This window comes from Mizuhopecten yessoensis, unplaced genomic scaffold (genome assembly GCF_002113885.1).
Source record: "Mizuhopecten yessoensis strain PY_sf001 unplaced genomic scaffold, ASM211388v2 scaffold10985, whole genome shotgun sequence".
NCBI lineage: Eukaryota > Metazoa > Mollusca > Bivalvia > Pectinida > Pectinidae > Mizuhopecten > Mizuhopecten yessoensis.
In genome coordinates, this window is record NW_018408820.1 from 860,421 (window position 1) to 879,189 (window position 18,769).

Here is an 18,769-nt window from a genome sequence, read left to right on the forward strand (position 1 = left end):
CCCAACCCCCAACCCCCCATTCCCCATTCCCCATTCCTCTTCCTCCACTACGAAGTGTCCAACAGAACACTGAAACACACAACCAGGAATAAGTGCTGGCCGGTGACCTGTGTAAGTCTATAGATCAAGCCATTGAAGCCTGCTGTCCTCAGCATACCTGAAAACACTCAGTCCCACCTGTGATGATGAATCTGTTTTTAGGGATCAGTTCGTAAGGAGATCAGAACATTACTGGTGGCAAATCTCCCCACAAAGGCTAGCCTAACGACATCTGGTGGCGATCAATACAATTGGTGTCATCCTATATTGACTTTCGTAAAAAAATTGAGAGGATTTTGTTCTCCGACGATACAGGAAGATTTGCTTTTGTCTTTATTTCACAGCAAGTTTAAAAACAAAACGAGGATGTACAATGTAACTTCTGTAGAAAACTGCAAATAAAATTTATTTCTCAAGCTTGACATGAAATATTATCAGGATTATAATTTTTGCTATGGTAAGAAAAGGGGATATTCACTATTTATATACAAGCTTATCAGCTTCTTGGCAAACAAGCATCATGAATATAAGTTTAACAAAACTTGTTTCAGGATTGTTGTAAAATATATGAGGATTTTTAAAATGCTAATCAATAGGGCAATCACATAACACAGGAATGTTAAATGGTGAAATATTCATGAAGTAAAATTGAACTCCTCATATTATGCAAATCTGTATATATACAATTTAAATAATCCCATTTATATTCTTGGAAGTTAAAATAGAAAAATTACCAACGTCTTACACAGAAACCAGTACAGACATGTCCAAAGACTTTTTCTAAATGATTTTACATATTGCCACCATCTTTGATGATGTAAATGGCCTGTGTACGTGACAGTATGTTAGAATTCAGTATAAACGGTCTCTCTCCTGCAAAAGCAGCAACATGACATGCATACAACTTGCAAACAGAAACTCTAATTCCCCCAATAACTGCCAAGGTTCGGTAGAAGTGAAGTACACACCACTCATATTCCCATAAGAACCCGGGGATGACTTTTGACTGGCGTACTGCTGGTGCTGGAACTGTGTGTCAGGGTTACAGTGCTAATCACAGCTAGATCTGTGCATGTCTACCCCGGCACCAACGGTTAGAAATGTGATGCATTTTAAGGGAGTAATCAGGCTCCTGCTTTGGAGGTTTTCGGGGCAAAGAAATCTCCAATTTCACTGATGTGAGAACCCGGGGACGACTTTTGACTGGCGTACTGCTGGTGCTGGAACTGTGTGTCAGGGTTACAGTGCTAATCACAGCTAGATCTGTGCATGACTACCCCGGCACCAACGGTTAGAAATGTGATGCATTTTAAGGGAGTAATCAGGCTCCTGCTTTGGAGGTTTTCGGGTAAACCCCCCCCCCCCCCTTAATTCACTTTTAGGTTTTGCCTGTTCGTATACATGTTGCCGCATTTTGGTCGAATGCAGGTGTACGTACTTTTCGGGTTCAGGTGGTCTTAGAGCAATTTTAGAGCACTTATTCCTTCCTACAATGATCGTCCTTGCACAATTCCTGACAACCTGCCCATGAATTTTAACTCATTCACCCCTGACATTTCATAATGAACTATTCCAACCTAAAAGTTGGAAGAGTTCAAATGTGTCTCCAGGGTTGAATGAGTGAATTGTTTGCTCACTAACATGTCTGCTTTAATTAAATGACCACCAAAGTCACAGTTATTTATAGATACTTTACATCACCTGCAATTTTCAAATCTTATGAATATCCTTACTTAACTCATTCACCCCTGAAGATTCATTTGAACTCCTCCAATTCAAAGGTTGGTATAGATCATTATGAAATTTCAGGGGTGAATGAGTTAACTCTCATTCACCCCTGAAGTTTCAGAACAAACTAGTCCAACCTTTGAATTGGAAGAGTTCAAATATGTCTTCAGGGGTGAATGAGTTATTTCAATTTAGGACCAAATATCTTGAACATTGTTTTCATTGTAGGAGTATGACCTTTTTTACATCAGGTTGTACTGGCTTTCAATGACAACAGTGTGACCTGTAGAATTATTCCTTGAGATCTTGAACCAAGGGTATCCAATACCCATTTTTTCTGCAAATGCAATGTATAACTCAGGTCAACAGACCAGCTGTACTTGGAATTTGTCTATTATTTATCAGTGCAGTAAGGTATTTAAAGTTGTCTTTTATTGTTATGTCTTGAGGCAACCGAGTGGGTTACTCCTAAAAAATTTGAAGCCTTTCGTGTAAATGATGAAAAAATGCCATATAAATTCCCAGAGAGGTATTTTAAGGAGCATTTTCTACATTTGAAAATTTACATAACAAAAAAGCCTGATGTGGATTTTGTAACACTGGCAATATACCTTGTCTTTTATCCGCCGGGCTCATCCCTACCCTCAGTGCACTAGCTCAGCTACAGGCTGCGGAGAAAGGATGTCCGGGAGATTTCCCATTCCAAGTCTTTTCATTAAATCTTTATGGCTAGAAGGCACAAGCTGATAAGCCTCTCGCTGGGTTTTATGATTTAGGAGATATGTATTCGTGTGTGTGTGGAGCGAAAATTTCATTGGTGCAATATGAAGCATGTGATTTTATAGGTGTTTTGTGGAAATAAAGTGTCAAGTTGATGTCTCTTAGCGTATCAAATGGTGTCCCACGATGCAAGATTTTTAACCATCAGAAATAGATCAAAGGTTTTGGGAGATTTGTTGAGAAGTGATTAAATTTTACTGTCTTAAATGTTCTTCACATCGTGAGGTCTTAGAAAACTGAGATAGTTGTCAAGATTACCTAGCTAGATTTAAACTTCCCTAACCGCTAAAAACAGATAGAATTTTTATAAATGAGGTGCGAAAATGTAATTGAAAATTGAGTATTTGACAGTATTATCCATAAAATTGCCAAACAAATCTGACATTTGTAATAATCAGTATTTATTTTAAACACTTATAAAAAAGGTCTATCTGAATTAATCTTCATATGCAACTTCAGGATAAGGTAAATGAAGACTTTCAATCCATAGGGAATGGCTATTGAAATTCAGAAACATGATCGATTGGTCTGTGAAGATTCCGTCCCTGACCAGAAAATAACACTTTTTTTTACATTAGCACAGTGGCGCCCTCTTAAGGTCCGCCACTTTTCATGCTGTGAAGTTCTGAAATGGTCATTGGATTGTTTGACAGCATGAGGTGCACAGTTATCAAATATACAGTAGACAATTTCCAGTGGCTGAAGTCAAGATACTTAAAACCCTATTATTCTGCCACCATTATTGAGTAAAACCTTGTTATACTGCCATTGCTAAAGAGTAAAATCTAGTTATACTGCCACTATTATACAGTAAAATCTTTCTTTACTGCCACCATCATATAGTAAAACCTTGTTATACTGCCACCATTATAGAGTAAAACCTTGTTATACTGCCAACTTTATGCAGTGAAAGTTATAAAGAAATATAGAGAAAAGCATCAAGGACGATAAGGGAGAGCATTAGTAAGCTAAGTGGCAAATGAAATAAGGTACATTATATTTTGTAAATGTCTGGAAGTGTTTCTAAATTAGCTGTTTCCAAGTGAGGTCATTAACCACTGTCACCTGCATTCAACAGGTGACAGATTAAGAGTGGAGTTGTGCGACACTGCTCGAAAGAAAGCGAGATTAAGAGAATGCAATTATACCTCAAATTGATGCTTTTTCTTTTGACCTGGGTCATGTTAAGGAACGAAGGGTCTATGCAGATAGTCAATGTCAGATTGTTTTATCTTGAACAACTTGAAGACATTCCATATGGTGACATCATACATTAGAATTATGTTCTGAGCCTACAAAATGAGATAAACTTTCAGATTTTCTCAAGTTTCGCAAATCCAACAATTTGATCTAAATACTCTAATTTCAAACACTAAAATGTTCACATTGGATTAAAATATTTCTTCATATCAATGAAATGTAAATAATTAATCGGTAAATATCTAACATGTTTCTTATGACTTTTTCTAGTTAACTTTTATGCATGTTAAACATTTCGTTATTTGTGTTGTTACAGCAACAAGAACAAGACCCCACCAATCTATACATCTCCAATCTTCCCCTGTGTTACACCGAAACCAACCTAGAGAACATGTTTAAGGACTTCGGCACCGTCATCTCTACACGAATCCTGCGCAAGACGGGCGACAACACGAGTCGGGGCGTTGGTTTCACGCGCATGGAGAACAAGGAGAAATGCCAACAAATTATTGACCATTTTAACGGAAAAGTTCTCCCAGGTATGTAGTATGCTAATTGTTACTTTAGGACAAGATTTGTAAATACACTTTAGGGATAAACCATTTTGCATTTTTTCCTTTTTAAAATGTATATTTTTTTCTTAAACAAAAGCACATCTATTACACTCTCGATATGTTGTCAACATTATTTATACAGATAATTTATTACAGTGTAAAAAAAGATTCTACTAATTCAGTCATGTCACTTAATTGGCATCATCCCTCGGGTCACATGACTGAATCTTCGGATTAGTCTGAATCTCCAGGTGACTGATCTCAGTAAGGGCAGCTGAAAAGGGCAACCAGGAGGTCACAGAACTCTACCAATAAGTAACGATTTGTCGAAAGATATGGTAACATATTGTTTTAGGAAAAGGTTTGATTTTACTTATATGCAGTGTGAAAACCTAAAACTAAAAGGTATATAGTCTCAAGTTTCAGTCGTAAGTTCTTTATGTATTACTTGCCATTGATTTGTTAGTTCTGTTTGAGCTCAGCTAAAAAGTTACCTAGAATGTAACCGGTAGTTTTCATTTGGAAGTTTCAATTTATATTCCCATTACAGTGCTTTTAGAATATGTTTGTAAGCCCATGCCCTCCCTACCACAACCTAAACACACTTCTATTTCAATTCCTGTTTGTTGTATGCTGTGAATGTTTTGGGTGACATTCTAAGTTTGGTGCATTGTGTACGAGACTCGTGCCGGTGTACTTTCGAGGCAATCACTTCGTACAGGTGGCTTCGATCATCATGGCGATGATACGGCCATAAATATTTAATCAACCAATCACGGAGCCTGTACCGATCTTGTAGGATTTACAAGTAAACACGACAAACAGTTAGAGAAAAACAGTTGTTAAATGAAACAGAAGTTGGCTATAGCAAGCGTATGATATCTCCATAGACATTCTCTGATCTGTCCATCAGATTTGTGCCTGATGTTTCGCTGCTTGGCAGACGATAGAGAATTTAGAGGATATCTATCATTCATTGCTATCCTATGAAACAGCATGCAATTTCATTTGTAAGGCATTGCAATTTAATGTGTTTTTGACTCTGAAAAGGTTTAATGTTCTTATTGGCATTTAAATGTTATAATACTTGATAGTTATGGGCCTGACTTAGATTCCTGCCATGGGTTGGAGGTGTTTAGTCTGTGGCTGGCAACTTGGATCAGTAAAAGGTCTAGCTTTATATTGTATATATACTCAAATCAATGGAGACAAAAAGTCTAATTTTAAACTAAAGCTTAACTTTTGATATTTCAAATGTCATACTTTGATACTGTAATGTCTGGCTTATCAATAATATGTTCAGGATAAATGGTTACTATAACAATTGGAAATTAATTCTGCTATTTAGTATTTGCAAAGTATTTTGGATGAGGAAAGTGTAATTAGATTGGATGTCGGTTTTAATTATGACATTTTCTGTCACAATGTATTTTGTAAGGAAAGTGAAAGTAAAATTGGCTCATGGGCAAAGCCCCTGAGATAAAGTCAGCATGCAGGAATTTTTGTTTGTGAAAAAAGGTTTTCAGGGAATAGTCAAGTACAGTTTTCCATTTGTAATGTATTTTAAAAGGAAAGTGAAAGTAAAATTGATTTGTGCTTTTAGCTAATTGGCGAGGCCCCTGAGATATAGTCGGCATACAGAAAGATTTGCCCGTGACAAAAGTTTCAGGAAATAGTTGAATACAAGTTTTCCATTTGCAATGTATTTTATAAGGAAAGTGAAAGTTAAACTTTTTGTATTTATTTTCAGGCTGTACATTACCTCTCCTTGTAAAGTTTGCTGATGGCGGTAACAAGAAAAAGAATACACAGATCCAACAGAAAATCTGGCCAGAAAGGGAAGGGGTATGTTTGTAAAATAATTTTCCTATGTTATCAAAATTTATTAATGACATTTTCATGCTGAGTAACAAAAGTATTTTGAAAAATAAAACTGGTGATCAATAAACAATTTTTATGAATGATGGGAGACAACTCACAGAGGATTTTTTATGTCTATTTCAGCTATTTCCACTGGCATCTTATGAACAAGCAGCTTTTGCTCAAAATGGGTAAGTCAAGCATCTACTCTAAACTGTGATCCTTTTATAAACAATTTACTTTTTCTATCGTGAACTTATAAATTTATTTTCCCTGATGTTGAATTTTGCCAATGGATACTCACTGAAGTCACATTTTACTGTTTTGTCTCGTCTTATTTAGAAATTGAATTCTTCACTCTAAAACATCTTTATCAGTATGCTCAAAGTAGTTGTTGTCTATACAAATTGAGCATCATTCAGGAGCTCATGACAACTATATTTAGTCCTATGGAGTTTCGAGGTATTTGCTAGCTGCAACTTGCAGTGTAAGTCTGTCCTGTTCACATTAGCTATTGTAAGATTACCTTATTTACGATACAATGGTCAATCATATTCAAATAATCTTATACAAACCCCTGTTTTCATTGTTTTAAACACCTATGAACCTTGCTTTGATTGGTTGTTTTCAGAGTGGCCCAGGCCTTGATGGCAGCCCCACAAGGAATCCTTCCCCGCTACGCAATGTCGACACCTCAGACTACATACCAAGTTCAGTCGTCACCTGCCTGGGGCATGCCACCCGGTGGATACATTATGCAGCCTCACATGCCAGCAGTAAGCCCACTTTCCTATTACGCGGGCCAGTCCGGTATCGTAGACCAAAACCCATAAACGGTGGTAGATAACCACCTGTTTAGGGGGAGGTCTGTCCTTCCAAAGTTTTATGATTACATTCAAATATTTTAATGGAGAAACTGAATTTCTTTTTCTCAAACTGTCTTCAAATTTTAGAGTTATTGATTTTTACAAAAGTTTGGCTTCTTATTTTTTAAATTTCATTCAGTTTTCTTGAAATATTTTTTTTCAGTTGTAAGTACAAATTAAGTATCTGGTTCTAATTTGCTTTATGTTGAAATAAGTTAATTGGTCATTATCATTTCACTGCTGCATGTTGAAAGGAAACAAAGGGAAACAACTCCAAGGGACACTAACACCACGTCGTGTGGCAGTGAGAGCGTGTTAATTAAGGACCACGTTGTCGTGGGAACACTCATGATTTTTGGCGTGTGCACATTTATGTGGTGATGATGATGAGACCGCTGTCATGTTAATGTTCCACTCCCCAAAAGTGCACTTCACACCTGTAAACCATTGGTATACGGTTTCCAAGAATTTCATTTTAATTTGTGTTCCTTTAACTTCATTCACAAAAGTTGACCTAGACATAAATTCATTTATAACAAAAACAAAAAAAAAGTGTTGATTTTTTTGGCCGATTTTTTTTTCCAGTTCAAATTGATTTTTTTTTTTTTTTTATATATCCTACCCATGAAATCCTGATCAAAAATTGACAAATTGTAACAAAGTGCTATTGGTGCCAGAGTGGTGCTTGCCCAGTAGCCATGGTTACTGAAAAGGCCTGAGGGCACACAAAATGGTGTTGCATTTAAATACACCGTTCTCTTGTAGATAAAATCATTCTTTTTTTCTTTCATCATTTTTTGTCCTGTACATATTTTTTATCACACTAAGATGAATCAATGTATTTTTTAATGTTATTTTGGGGTTTATTTTGTATAAGCGACAGGTAAAAGCGTAGCCATAGTAACCATAGACGTGTCTGCCATTTCAAGAGCCCTGACAATCCGTGTTTTTCTCATACAGCTTTCATCCTTTAAATTTTCTACTCACATTAGAAAAACTGTCAGATTTGGAACAAATTTTAGCAGGCCAATAAAAACTTTGGTGTGTGTCTGTTATAAAACAATGGATGACAAAACCTTTGTTGTGTGTCTGTTATAAAACAATGGATGACAAAACCTTTGTTGTGTGTCTGTTATAAAACAACAGAAGACAGAAACTTTGGTGACTAACTTTGTTTGCTGTGTTTGACCTTGACGGAACTCACGACCTTTGGAACTCTGCACTGGGTGTAGATGCACTAACAGATTTGTTTGCCAAGAGGGGGTGCTGATGTTTCCACTTCCTGTCACTAACTCACGGATGGATATATTTCTTCGGTTTTGGACACATTGCGCTAACAACAACTGGGGTAGGTTGACCAGAAAGCACAAACAAAACATGGCCAGTCCTCAACCTATCGGGATTGGATTAGCACAGCTCGACATTCTCATTTCAGATGCTTCCGCAAGCGATGAATTCACCACCAACAGGACTTGACCCCCAAGGGGTGGTCCCGAACCTCTCGGCTCAGATGGGACAGATGCAGATTACACAGGGCTCGGTAGGCAGCGAACATGGTCCACTATAGCACGCTAACACCAACCAATCACCTCAAGCTTAGTAGTGTCGTCATGGGGATAGTCACATGTTCTAATTGTCCATAATGGCTGCCTTACTGCTAGGTTGTGAGTTGTGCGGTTAGTTAGAGAATGACCGACGTTTTCATTTCTGGTTTTATTTAACATGATGCTTGATAGACAAACTTTAACTGCAATGTTTTTTTTATTATCATTTTTTGTCATAGACTCATTTTTTTAGTTCTAGATATATTTCACTGCTGTGTTAAACCAGTGTCAATCAGCTTTATAGTTTACACTTGTTGCTATAGCAACTGATATTTATGCAACTGTTGCTACAGATTTTTTTACAAATATTATCCAATTCGCTTGTTTTAATTATTACAAAGATTTTTAAAATGCATATATTGAACAATAATTAATTAAAAGAATTTTTTTTCATCTGTGGTTATGATCCTATAAGGCTGGTTTGTCACTGTGTCGCTCCACTCTTTACAAGCGTTTAGGAGATCCACGTCCCGCATGTTTATCAGAGTCAATGGTATGTTTGAGTTATATGTGATGAATGAACACTGGAGGATCTCGGTCCAGGGTCCCATGTCATGTCAGTATTGAAATGGCCGACAGTTTCAAGGCATTCTGTTTTACAGACAAGAAAAACATTTAAGGGCCTAAAAAAGACAGATATGGTTATGAATGAAACTCAGTATTATATAAACAATTGAGCATTGTCATAAATGCATATATGGAATATTTGATATAAATTGCTTGTGCTTTTTATATGTAAAATGAAAGTAGGGGACTGTGAATCTTGTGCAGTGTTCAGAAAGTGTAGCCCATGTTTAGTTATATGCAGGACAAAAAAAACAAGAATAGGCTTTATGTAACGTAGGCAAAGTATGTTTATGTACAGTTATGCTGAAGGGAAGCAGATTTTTAGGGGAAAGGTTTCGTAAGATTTGGAGCTTTAGAGCAAGATGGAGATAAACCAGAGTGACAAGGAAATGTAAATAGTGTATATAGTCAATTTATCACCTTACACGAGTTTAGATGTCGGTTAACAGAACAATTCCGTTTCATATCTTGTTATTTTCATTCATTCTTGACCACATCTCCATAGCCTTGTTAGACCAATCCTATATATATAAAATCCTCTGTTTTCTACCAACCTCACACAAACCAATTTCATTAGTGAAAAGAAAATTCTCGATATAACTGGTATGTACCTGGTACCCCAAATGCAAAAATGTAAAATAATTATTTCAAGTAAATAGTTTATATTCCGAACAATTATTTTTATCAGATTTGACGTATAGGAAGTATGATATATGATTTTTTTTTAATATAGGTATCATAATTTTGCAATATAAAATTTTAGAAACACCGTCTCTAGTCAGTTCGATAATTTCATACAGTACATAGAGAAATTAACAGCCATATTTTTAAGTCAAAATAAGCACAGTTTACTCAAAATTAATATTTTTGATTTAAACATATTTATCAATATGTAAACCCATTTTGAAATTAACAATATGTATTGGCATTACATTACACAATATCCGATAGAAATATATAAACAATTGTATTTTGTCGGATACCGGTATAACTTGAATTTATAAACTTTACAAAACACTAAGTGACACACTCAGGGCGTAACTACATTCATAGAATTTGCAATATCTGATTATGAAATAGACTTAAAGTCCTATAACACCAAAAACATGTACCATATAAATTGTAAAGAAATAGATATATACTCTGTATAAAAAATAAATAAAAATCTTGGGATGAGCTATAACTTAGAGCGAATATATTCTTATATGACTCTCCTTATATTTCTACTGCTCAAAATATGTCCTAGTTTGTTAAATATTTGTTTTGTTACATGAGAAGTAAATACTATAGATAAAGGAATTCATAGATATCATATACTCAGTGCTAAAATGTAGAGTTGTTTATGTGTAATCTTTTTTCTCAAGCTGCCAAATTTTTCTTGGGTAACCTCTATAGTATAAACAAGTAGGAAATATCTATATATATATATATAACCCTCCCCGCCCGATATATATATCGGTATGAAATCAGAACCATCCTCTGGTACTCAACACTCGTTAAAATAGCATCGAGGTGATATATTATATATATGCAGTATATAGGCTGTTTTGTAGTGTAGCGCAGACATGAAATATTACTATCTAAGGAAGCCATTGGTAAAATTTTGAAGGGAACATTGATATTTTTTTGAAAATTTAACATCATGTTAATTCTTCATAGTTCAAAGCAGTCTTGCTTGGAGAAAAGTCTTTTAATATCTGATCGCCATAAATTGATTCATATTTGATGGATGAAAAAGAGACAATGTTTTTTCCTTCAGTAGTTTATGTTTCATTACTTAGTGCGTGACAAGTAAACCAAGGTAACCAGTATGTTCATTTTTTCGTGTTTAGTCTTGGCCAGTCAGTAGGTTTGACTGAAGTACTCCAAACATCAATGTGATCCTGACTGAAGTACTCCTAAACATCACGGTGATCCTGATGTGCACCACTACCTCAGTATCAGATCTGTGTTATAATTAAGTGTACCATCCTTTTTCAATTTCTTACATGTTTTTTTTGTTTGTTTTATACAATTATTTTTTTCTTTTTAAACTCAACTATCATAAATAACCATTAATACTTATTATTTTATAAACACTTATTTAAATAATAAACACTTTGAAATAAGAAGGGGGGAAATTCCAATTTTATATATAAAATGTTACCAAATATGTATATATGAACCTTGTAGTTTTTACGATTATTTTTGGTACGATATACCATTATCATTGGATGTGAACCAGTTCATCAATGGAGCATTTCAACTTGGTGCTAAAAACATTATTGAGTAGACCTTGGCCCATCGATCAAAGACCTGGTACCATATAAATTCTTCAAATTGGATTTTTCTCCAAGTTGTCTTTAATTAAAGATGCAAATATTCTTGGGTGTTTCTGTCTAAAATAGACCATATGGAGTCCACAGTCGGTCAGTGTTGATTGCATAATTTGACGAAATGAAATTTGAAGAAAACTTTGATTATATACCTAATAAAAGAAGCCAGCTTTGAACCTGTGGGTCTGTGTATAAAGACAATGTATTTTGTAGAAAGTGTATAATCCTTACACTGTCAGGTAGATTTTTATACTGAACCATTGTAAATTGAAATACGTATATATAAGTCCTGTAAGAAGAAAAGATAACACATACATAGTAAGTTTTGTACTTTTTTATTGTTTGTTAAACTTTTTGATATTTCCCCTGTCTCTTGCCAATATTCAGTTACCCCATAGACAGGTTCTTATTGTTCAGTGGAACTCCAACCCTTACATCTCGGGAAATTCATAACGGACATGTCCTACGATGTATATATTCAGGCGTGCAGGTGTGTTGTGACTGGCTAAGCTGGAAGGGTTTCCGTATATTTCCAAGAACTCTTCTTTTTTTTTTGTGAAGAAAGAAATCGGCAGGAATATGTTAGGGTATAAATCTTGAATGGCAATATTAAGTGTAAATGGGTCCAAAAGATCATGTATTAGATGTACAGTTATAATATCCCTATGTAGTTGCATATATTCGTTTAAATGTAAATCTGAAATTCGGTAACTTAAAAAAGAGTTCTAAATCGGAAAAGTATATTTTAGTATTTATTAAGATTAGTATTTTTTTTCAGTATTTATTGATATCTTTGCTGTTCGTCTTGACAGTTACTGCCTATCGTAAGGTTAATTTACATATCTCGTCTCCATGAGAGCCACTCATAGCCTACCCATGTGACATACCACTGAACGATAAAGTACAGACTTACAGAATTGTTTCTGGTTTTTCTTATGAAATAAGATTAATTTACAAACCTTGTCATTTCTGTTTTGCGGTACCTGTCATCATACAAACACATTTACATTCGACCTCTTAAAGACATTGTTTTTTTGGTGGTTATTTCGAAGTGTTAAGAAATGCCGATATATATAAAGAAACAATATCACGAGACAAGATAGCCGGAGGTGTTAACCAAAGTGATACTCGTATACAACATTTTTAAATGTTTGTTTTTTTATGATCGTTTTTTTTTTTCTTTTTTTTTTCTTTCTTCATTATTGACATTTTTAACATGATCAGCAATAACTTTTTTATTGAAAATTTCTATCTTTACTATTCTACTACAAAAAGTGTATATGTATATAGTGTGGTGTTGTCAAATGCCAGTGTGGTAACGGAACACTTGGTTCATTAGAAATATGTAATCATCGTAGATTTTTTATTATTAAACTCTTTTCATTAAGGTATAAGGAAACACTATGTTAGAATATGGAGCTTTAAAAATTTGGATCTTTAAGAATTGTTCAATTACATAAGGTCACAATGGGTTTGTATGAATTATTTTGAGTTCAGACTATTATACAGTATGATACAGTATTGGCATTTCTTTGTAGTAGATGCTGTTCATGGGTTTGGCCCTCCAGTAGTATATTTACACTAAGAAAAAATTCATGTCTAAAATTGCCTTTTTATGATTTTGGTAAGATTTTAACCAATATTTCACAAAATATTAAATATAAGCTCCATTGTGTCTTTGTTAATGGAACCCTTTTTTTTTTTTTTTTTTACAAAAATGTTTTGGTGGTGGGCACTATAAAAGATTTTGTACATAAATTTGTATTTTTGCACATAAGACACAGTCTGGAACCATAGCAACGGTTGCTATTGAGACTGTCGTCGCGCCTTGTAGCCTCATCCTCATCCACATCCACATGTGAAATGCTTTATTTTTTAGATAGAAATGACAACATTTTCACCATTTTTCAAAGAAATTTTGTTTTATTTTTACACAACTGCATCGAGATTAGATATTGCAGTCTTGATTTTGAATATTTGTTTCTACACAGTTTTTAAACTGTGACCTATGTGCTGTTGATAAGTTGTTGGCAAATGACCTGTTAGTATGAATGGAATCACGGGAATAAACGTCATTTGTTCTAGAAATATTTCTTTGTCTTTTATGTATATACCAGACAACTTGACGGATTGACACCTGCTAGAGCAGGATTTTTCTTTAACTCATTTACCCCCGAAATTTCATAATGAACTATTCCAGCCTTTAAATTGGAAGAGTTAAAGTATGTTGACAGGGGTGATTGAGTCAAGTTTATATTTCATTATGCAAATCTGTAGCTTCTTTTTTTTAACAAATGGAGTCAAAGGTATTATATTTGATGTCGATAGAAACTTATTTTAATTGCGTCTCAATGAAAATGCTTAATTTTTCTATGAATATTGTGGCATTATAGATGAAATTTCCTGCTACAGTGAATAAATATATGTGGCTTGGATTCACAAAAGCTGAATCCAGGTCACATTTGATCAGTACATAGACCTTGAATGAATAACATTTGATCTTGAACATACCTGTCACACAAACCATATATAAAGACTTCAAATTTAAATAAAAACATAAATGGTATTGAATTTTCAGTGCCCTGAATCAGAGTTGCAGGTGCCCAATAGTAATTTTGACAAAATAAAATCACAAAATTTCCTCCATCTTTTCAAATTGATAGGTGGGTTTTTTTCTTAAATCAAGAAATTTAATTTGACCTTCGTGTGACCTAATTGACTGACATAAGACAGAAGAAGAATGAAAATATCAAATCAGCATTATGCATGAAGAAGAACATGTAAAAGTCATCGAAGAGGTCATCAAAGGATGCTACAAAGAAGGTCAACTGAAGGTCACCGAAATCTCAACTGAAAGTCACGGAACAATGAAGTATCATGCATGCATAATCTCACCATCAACACCAGGAATAAACCACCACCATCAACAAGAACTTGACCTCGAAGAAAACATTGGAAGGAAATGTGGATCTCCATGGTAACGACTTGGTGGTTTTTGGTTTTATTTCCATAATCAGCTTTGTGACTAGTATCCGAGTGTATATATAATCTACTCCATTAGAGGGCTCCACTGTGCATGGTATTCTTATTGCTTCCATCTGTATCGCCAAAAAGCTTCATTTCCAGGTTTTAAACATTTGTACTCCAACTTCACCATGTATATACTGGTTGACGCTCTTCATATTACAAGCTTATTTCTGACTCAGATGTGCATTTTTTTTCTTTTCATCTTAATACACATGTAATCAGTGTTCGTTTATTTAATCAAAAAATTTCACTAACTTTTGTAATATGTGTTTGTTGATGAAGGAAGACTCTTAGTTTCCAGTATAATTATCTAAAACATTTATTTTAACTGAAATGAATTGAAGGTGATCAGCGAAAAACCAGACTTAAATAAAGATGAAAGAATCTTTCTGGCCAGAAATCAGCTAAGTAATTGAAGAAAAAATATTTGTACAAAATGTATACATGTATATATGCATACAAGAATTCCAATCCACTTTTGTGTACAAAATATATACCTGTATATTCATTAGGCAATTTATATCACTGAATTAACATCACTGTATATATATATATATATGTATATAAAAATAGATATATATATGTCTGTTTTATGGCTTTTAATATAGAATAAATTTGATTGGTCAATAAATATCAGTGAAATTTTTTCATAAGCATGATGTCTATCTCATGAATGTTATAGTATATCTATTTAATTTGCTGTGGCATCAGATATAGCGATTTTTGAATGATAATATATTGTTTTTTTTATGGATTTGTTTTAATCTCAATTTAAAGGTCATATAATTAAACATTTACTGACTTGTTGTAGTGAATATGACATTTTATGTACTAACGTAACCTTAACTCATTCACCCCTGAAATTTCATAATGGACTATTCCAACCGTTGAATTGGAAGAGTTCAAATGTGTCTTCAGGGGTGAATGAGTCAATGACCACATTTTTTCTGAACAATATAAACAAAAATTATAAGGTTAATAAAAGTCCATATTCACCTCAAAGACTGTCATTAATTGTGAATATTAACATATATACATATATATATATACAATTGATACCTATTATAATGCTTTAGCACCATATATACTGTGTACTTAGTTTGTGAGTGTCTTTACTAATGATTAGATGTGTATATATACAGGCACTTGACACTTAGGATTGTAGACCTATATACATAGCGAGTTTTTGTTCATACCCAGGTGTCCTACACTATTGTATACTTGTAGACACCCTAAGCACATACCTTGATACAATCTTGTACATGTACCATTTATGAATTTCTATAAAAGGCAGCCATTTACCATAAGTGTTGCATCTTAGTTCCTGAAAAATTGTAAAAAATATTGAAAGTGGTACATACGATATGTTGTGAGGTGTATGTTTAATTTTTATAACCATTTTTTCTTCCTATTTGAGATAATTTTGTTCTTCAAAAACATATCCATATATATTTATACCTTACCTTTCCATCCCCAAAGTTTATCTTGGGCTCTCCCGTCTGTTGTCGTAGAACGGTCCAGGTCAACCTTTGGGGGGGCGTTAGGTTGCATGAGAAGTTTGAGGTGATTGGCTGATGAGAAACCAAATGTTTACACTGACGACATTGACACTTATTAACTCATTATGATGAATAGTTAATATATTAAGTTTTGTATACCCTCAGGATGCTGTATATTACATACAACAATATATAGTTACAGTTTGATTTAGGTCTGAAAGTTCAGAACAGCATTTATGTACATTATTGTATTCTTATTTGTATGCTGCAGGTTTTCAGTTTCATCGAGATTTTTTTTTACATGAGTGATTCTTTTTGAAGTATTTTGATAAAATCAACTTGTATACTAACAAACCTTAATATCCGAGAGAAACGTTAATATACCTATATACCCAGGATGGTGTACCCCAGGCAACCTATCAATAGATTTGTGGCTAAGCGTGATCATTGACCTTGTGACCCTTCACCTCCCTCCCCGTCTGTTGCTGCCAAATCTGTTTCGTGACTTTAAATAAAGCCTCTACCTACCTTTGTTGAGAAATGTGATGTGGTGTCGGAGTTTGATATATACGATAGCCCAATTTTACGACACTGTTTTACTCAGCCTAATGTGATGTGTCAGGGGGGGGTGACAAATTCACGAAAGAACAGAATGTAACACATATACTGATGCTTCACCCAGTTTGCTCCAGAAACATGATTTCGTCAACTACAATTTTAGTAGCTGTCTCCTTTAAAAAGTTTAATAATACCTAATTTGACAATAATTTGCATGAAATTTCATGAACATAGGAAATATTTTGCTTCTCTTTGTACAAAAAAAAGTTTGGCTCTTTGTCAGATTAGTTTTATTACGTCATGCTCAATGTAAAACTGGATTTTAGAGTCAGATATTTTCTTTTTGTTCTTACTTATCAAAGTTTAGATTAAAGTACAAGAATAATATACAGCTCAAAAGAAAATCATGCTTTAAATTATTTTAATTTCATAAAAAAGAGTGGATTTTATTTTCCACAAATTCAAGGGATTTATACGTTCCACATGATTTATCGTTTATTTTCATTCCTAAATATATAATTACCTATTTCATGTAGCCTTTTATTTATTTTATTGGTATGAATCATATATATTGCATGAATTGAATGTATATATCAGAAACTCATTGACAACACGAATCCTATATATTTATTATTCTTTTCCTTGCATATTCTATGCTTAATTACTGCATATGTTCAACCTGGAAATTTCTGTTGTCATTCAAGAACATTTTATTTTGGGGGGAAATTTCTATTATCAATTGAAAATTCTTGATCGAATATCATTCTACTGTTTAAATGATTTAGGTAGTTTGGAGATGTAAAAATAAATATTTGCAGCGATACAAAGTGTTGACCAATTACATATAAGTAAGAACTATTGCTAACTTGAATCTATCATTTGTAATGATACGATGGTGATGTTATTTATTTTTCTTTATAGTTCATGGCTGGACACCCAGCAGCCTCTGCAGCGGCGTTCAATCAGATGTACGCCCAGGCCCCTGGAACAGCCGCCATGCTACAGGCTCTTCCATTAGAGGTAGGAACAAAATAATTAAAATGGAAACGAAAACAGTTACTTCATCAATACTTATTTCGATATGCTTGTAGATATCAATTTACATAGCTTCTCTTAACTCATTCACCCCTGAAGTTTCATAATGAACTATTCCAACCTTTGAATTGAAAGAGTTCAAATGTGTCTTCAGGGGTGAATGAGATAAAAGTCAATGTAAAAACATCATACAAAGGCACATCCTACTGGCTGGTGGTTTTTTTCCATTAAACAACTTCTTATCAAGAATGCTCATTGTGATTTTAACCAAACTTAACAAGTACATTTCTCACAGTTAATAAAGTGTTATCATTTGGATTTATTCAAAGTTCAAGATATTTAATTCACTTGTCATTGCCAAGAATATTTGATAGTTTAAGCTCAAACCGGGCAGCTTTGGTAACCACACTTTGTACAAAAAAGCTAATGATCATATCATATGACCCAGACAAAGTGTTATCTTAAAAAGTGCAACAAAAATATTGAAATCCAAGATAAAGTATCAGGTCTGTCATTGTATACCTTGAACATTATATTTATTAACTTTTAAAACGTCATGCAGTCTCAATACATGTATATCAAATCTAATAATAAAGTTTACCAAAAACCTCTCATATCCCTAGTGATGTATTAAATGACAAATAAGTAATAGTATAGGCCTCTGGAGCATATTGTTCTACATCCCATAATAGTAAAGAAGATCATACTCCACAAATATCTTAATGCTTATGATTTTGGTTTAATTGTAGGACCACGATGCTTTGGAAAACACGCCACACTTCCAGACCTACGCAGCCACACCCTCAAGGTAAGACGGGAACTTCCTGTACTTGGATCATCAGGTCATTAAAAAGATTCAAATTAACACAATGTCTTAGCATCAAAATCTGTAGTTGATAATTTAAATAATCTGTATCATTATATTGATTTTTTTTAATTGGATGTAAAGATATTCAAGATTTCATTTGTGCCACTATTGTAAGTTTCCAGTTATATTTAAGATTAAGTGCAATATTTACAATTGATATAAATCACATCTAGTATATTATATGTATATATATAGTTCAATATAAGATCTTTGAAATCAAGTTGACCTTGTTTTTGTTTACTTTGAAATTTACCATAATTAATTAAAGA

General features: G+C 33.9%; 1 protein-coding gene across 21 annotated transcripts in view; it reads left to right on the plus strand.

The window, feature by feature from the left end:
• LOC110464321 (RNA-binding motif, single-stranded-interacting protein 2-like) overlaps nucleotides 1–18,769 on the plus strand; it is a 268,575-nt gene that overhangs the window by 243,690 nt on the left and 6,116 nt on the right. For 19 of the 21 annotated variants that reach the window (XM_021519479.1, XM_021519475.1, XM_021519478.1 and 16 more), the window contains 6 exons: nucleotides 4,064–4,286; nucleotides 6,052–6,146; nucleotides 6,306–6,352; nucleotides 6,793–6,937; nucleotides 17,519–17,617; nucleotides 18,382–18,440. In XM_021519479.1, the coding sequence (XP_021375154.1) occupies nucleotides 4,064–4,286; nucleotides 6,052–6,146; nucleotides 6,306–6,352; nucleotides 6,793–6,937; nucleotides 17,519–17,617; nucleotides 18,382–18,440 (668 nt within the window). Of the gene's footprint in view, nucleotides 1–4,057; nucleotides 4,287–6,051; nucleotides 6,147–6,305; nucleotides 6,353–6,792; nucleotides 6,938–17,518; nucleotides 17,618–18,381; nucleotides 18,475–18,769 lie in introns of all 21 variants that reach the window. The other 2 variants (XM_021519476.1, XM_021519477.1) reach the window with 2 other exon arrangements.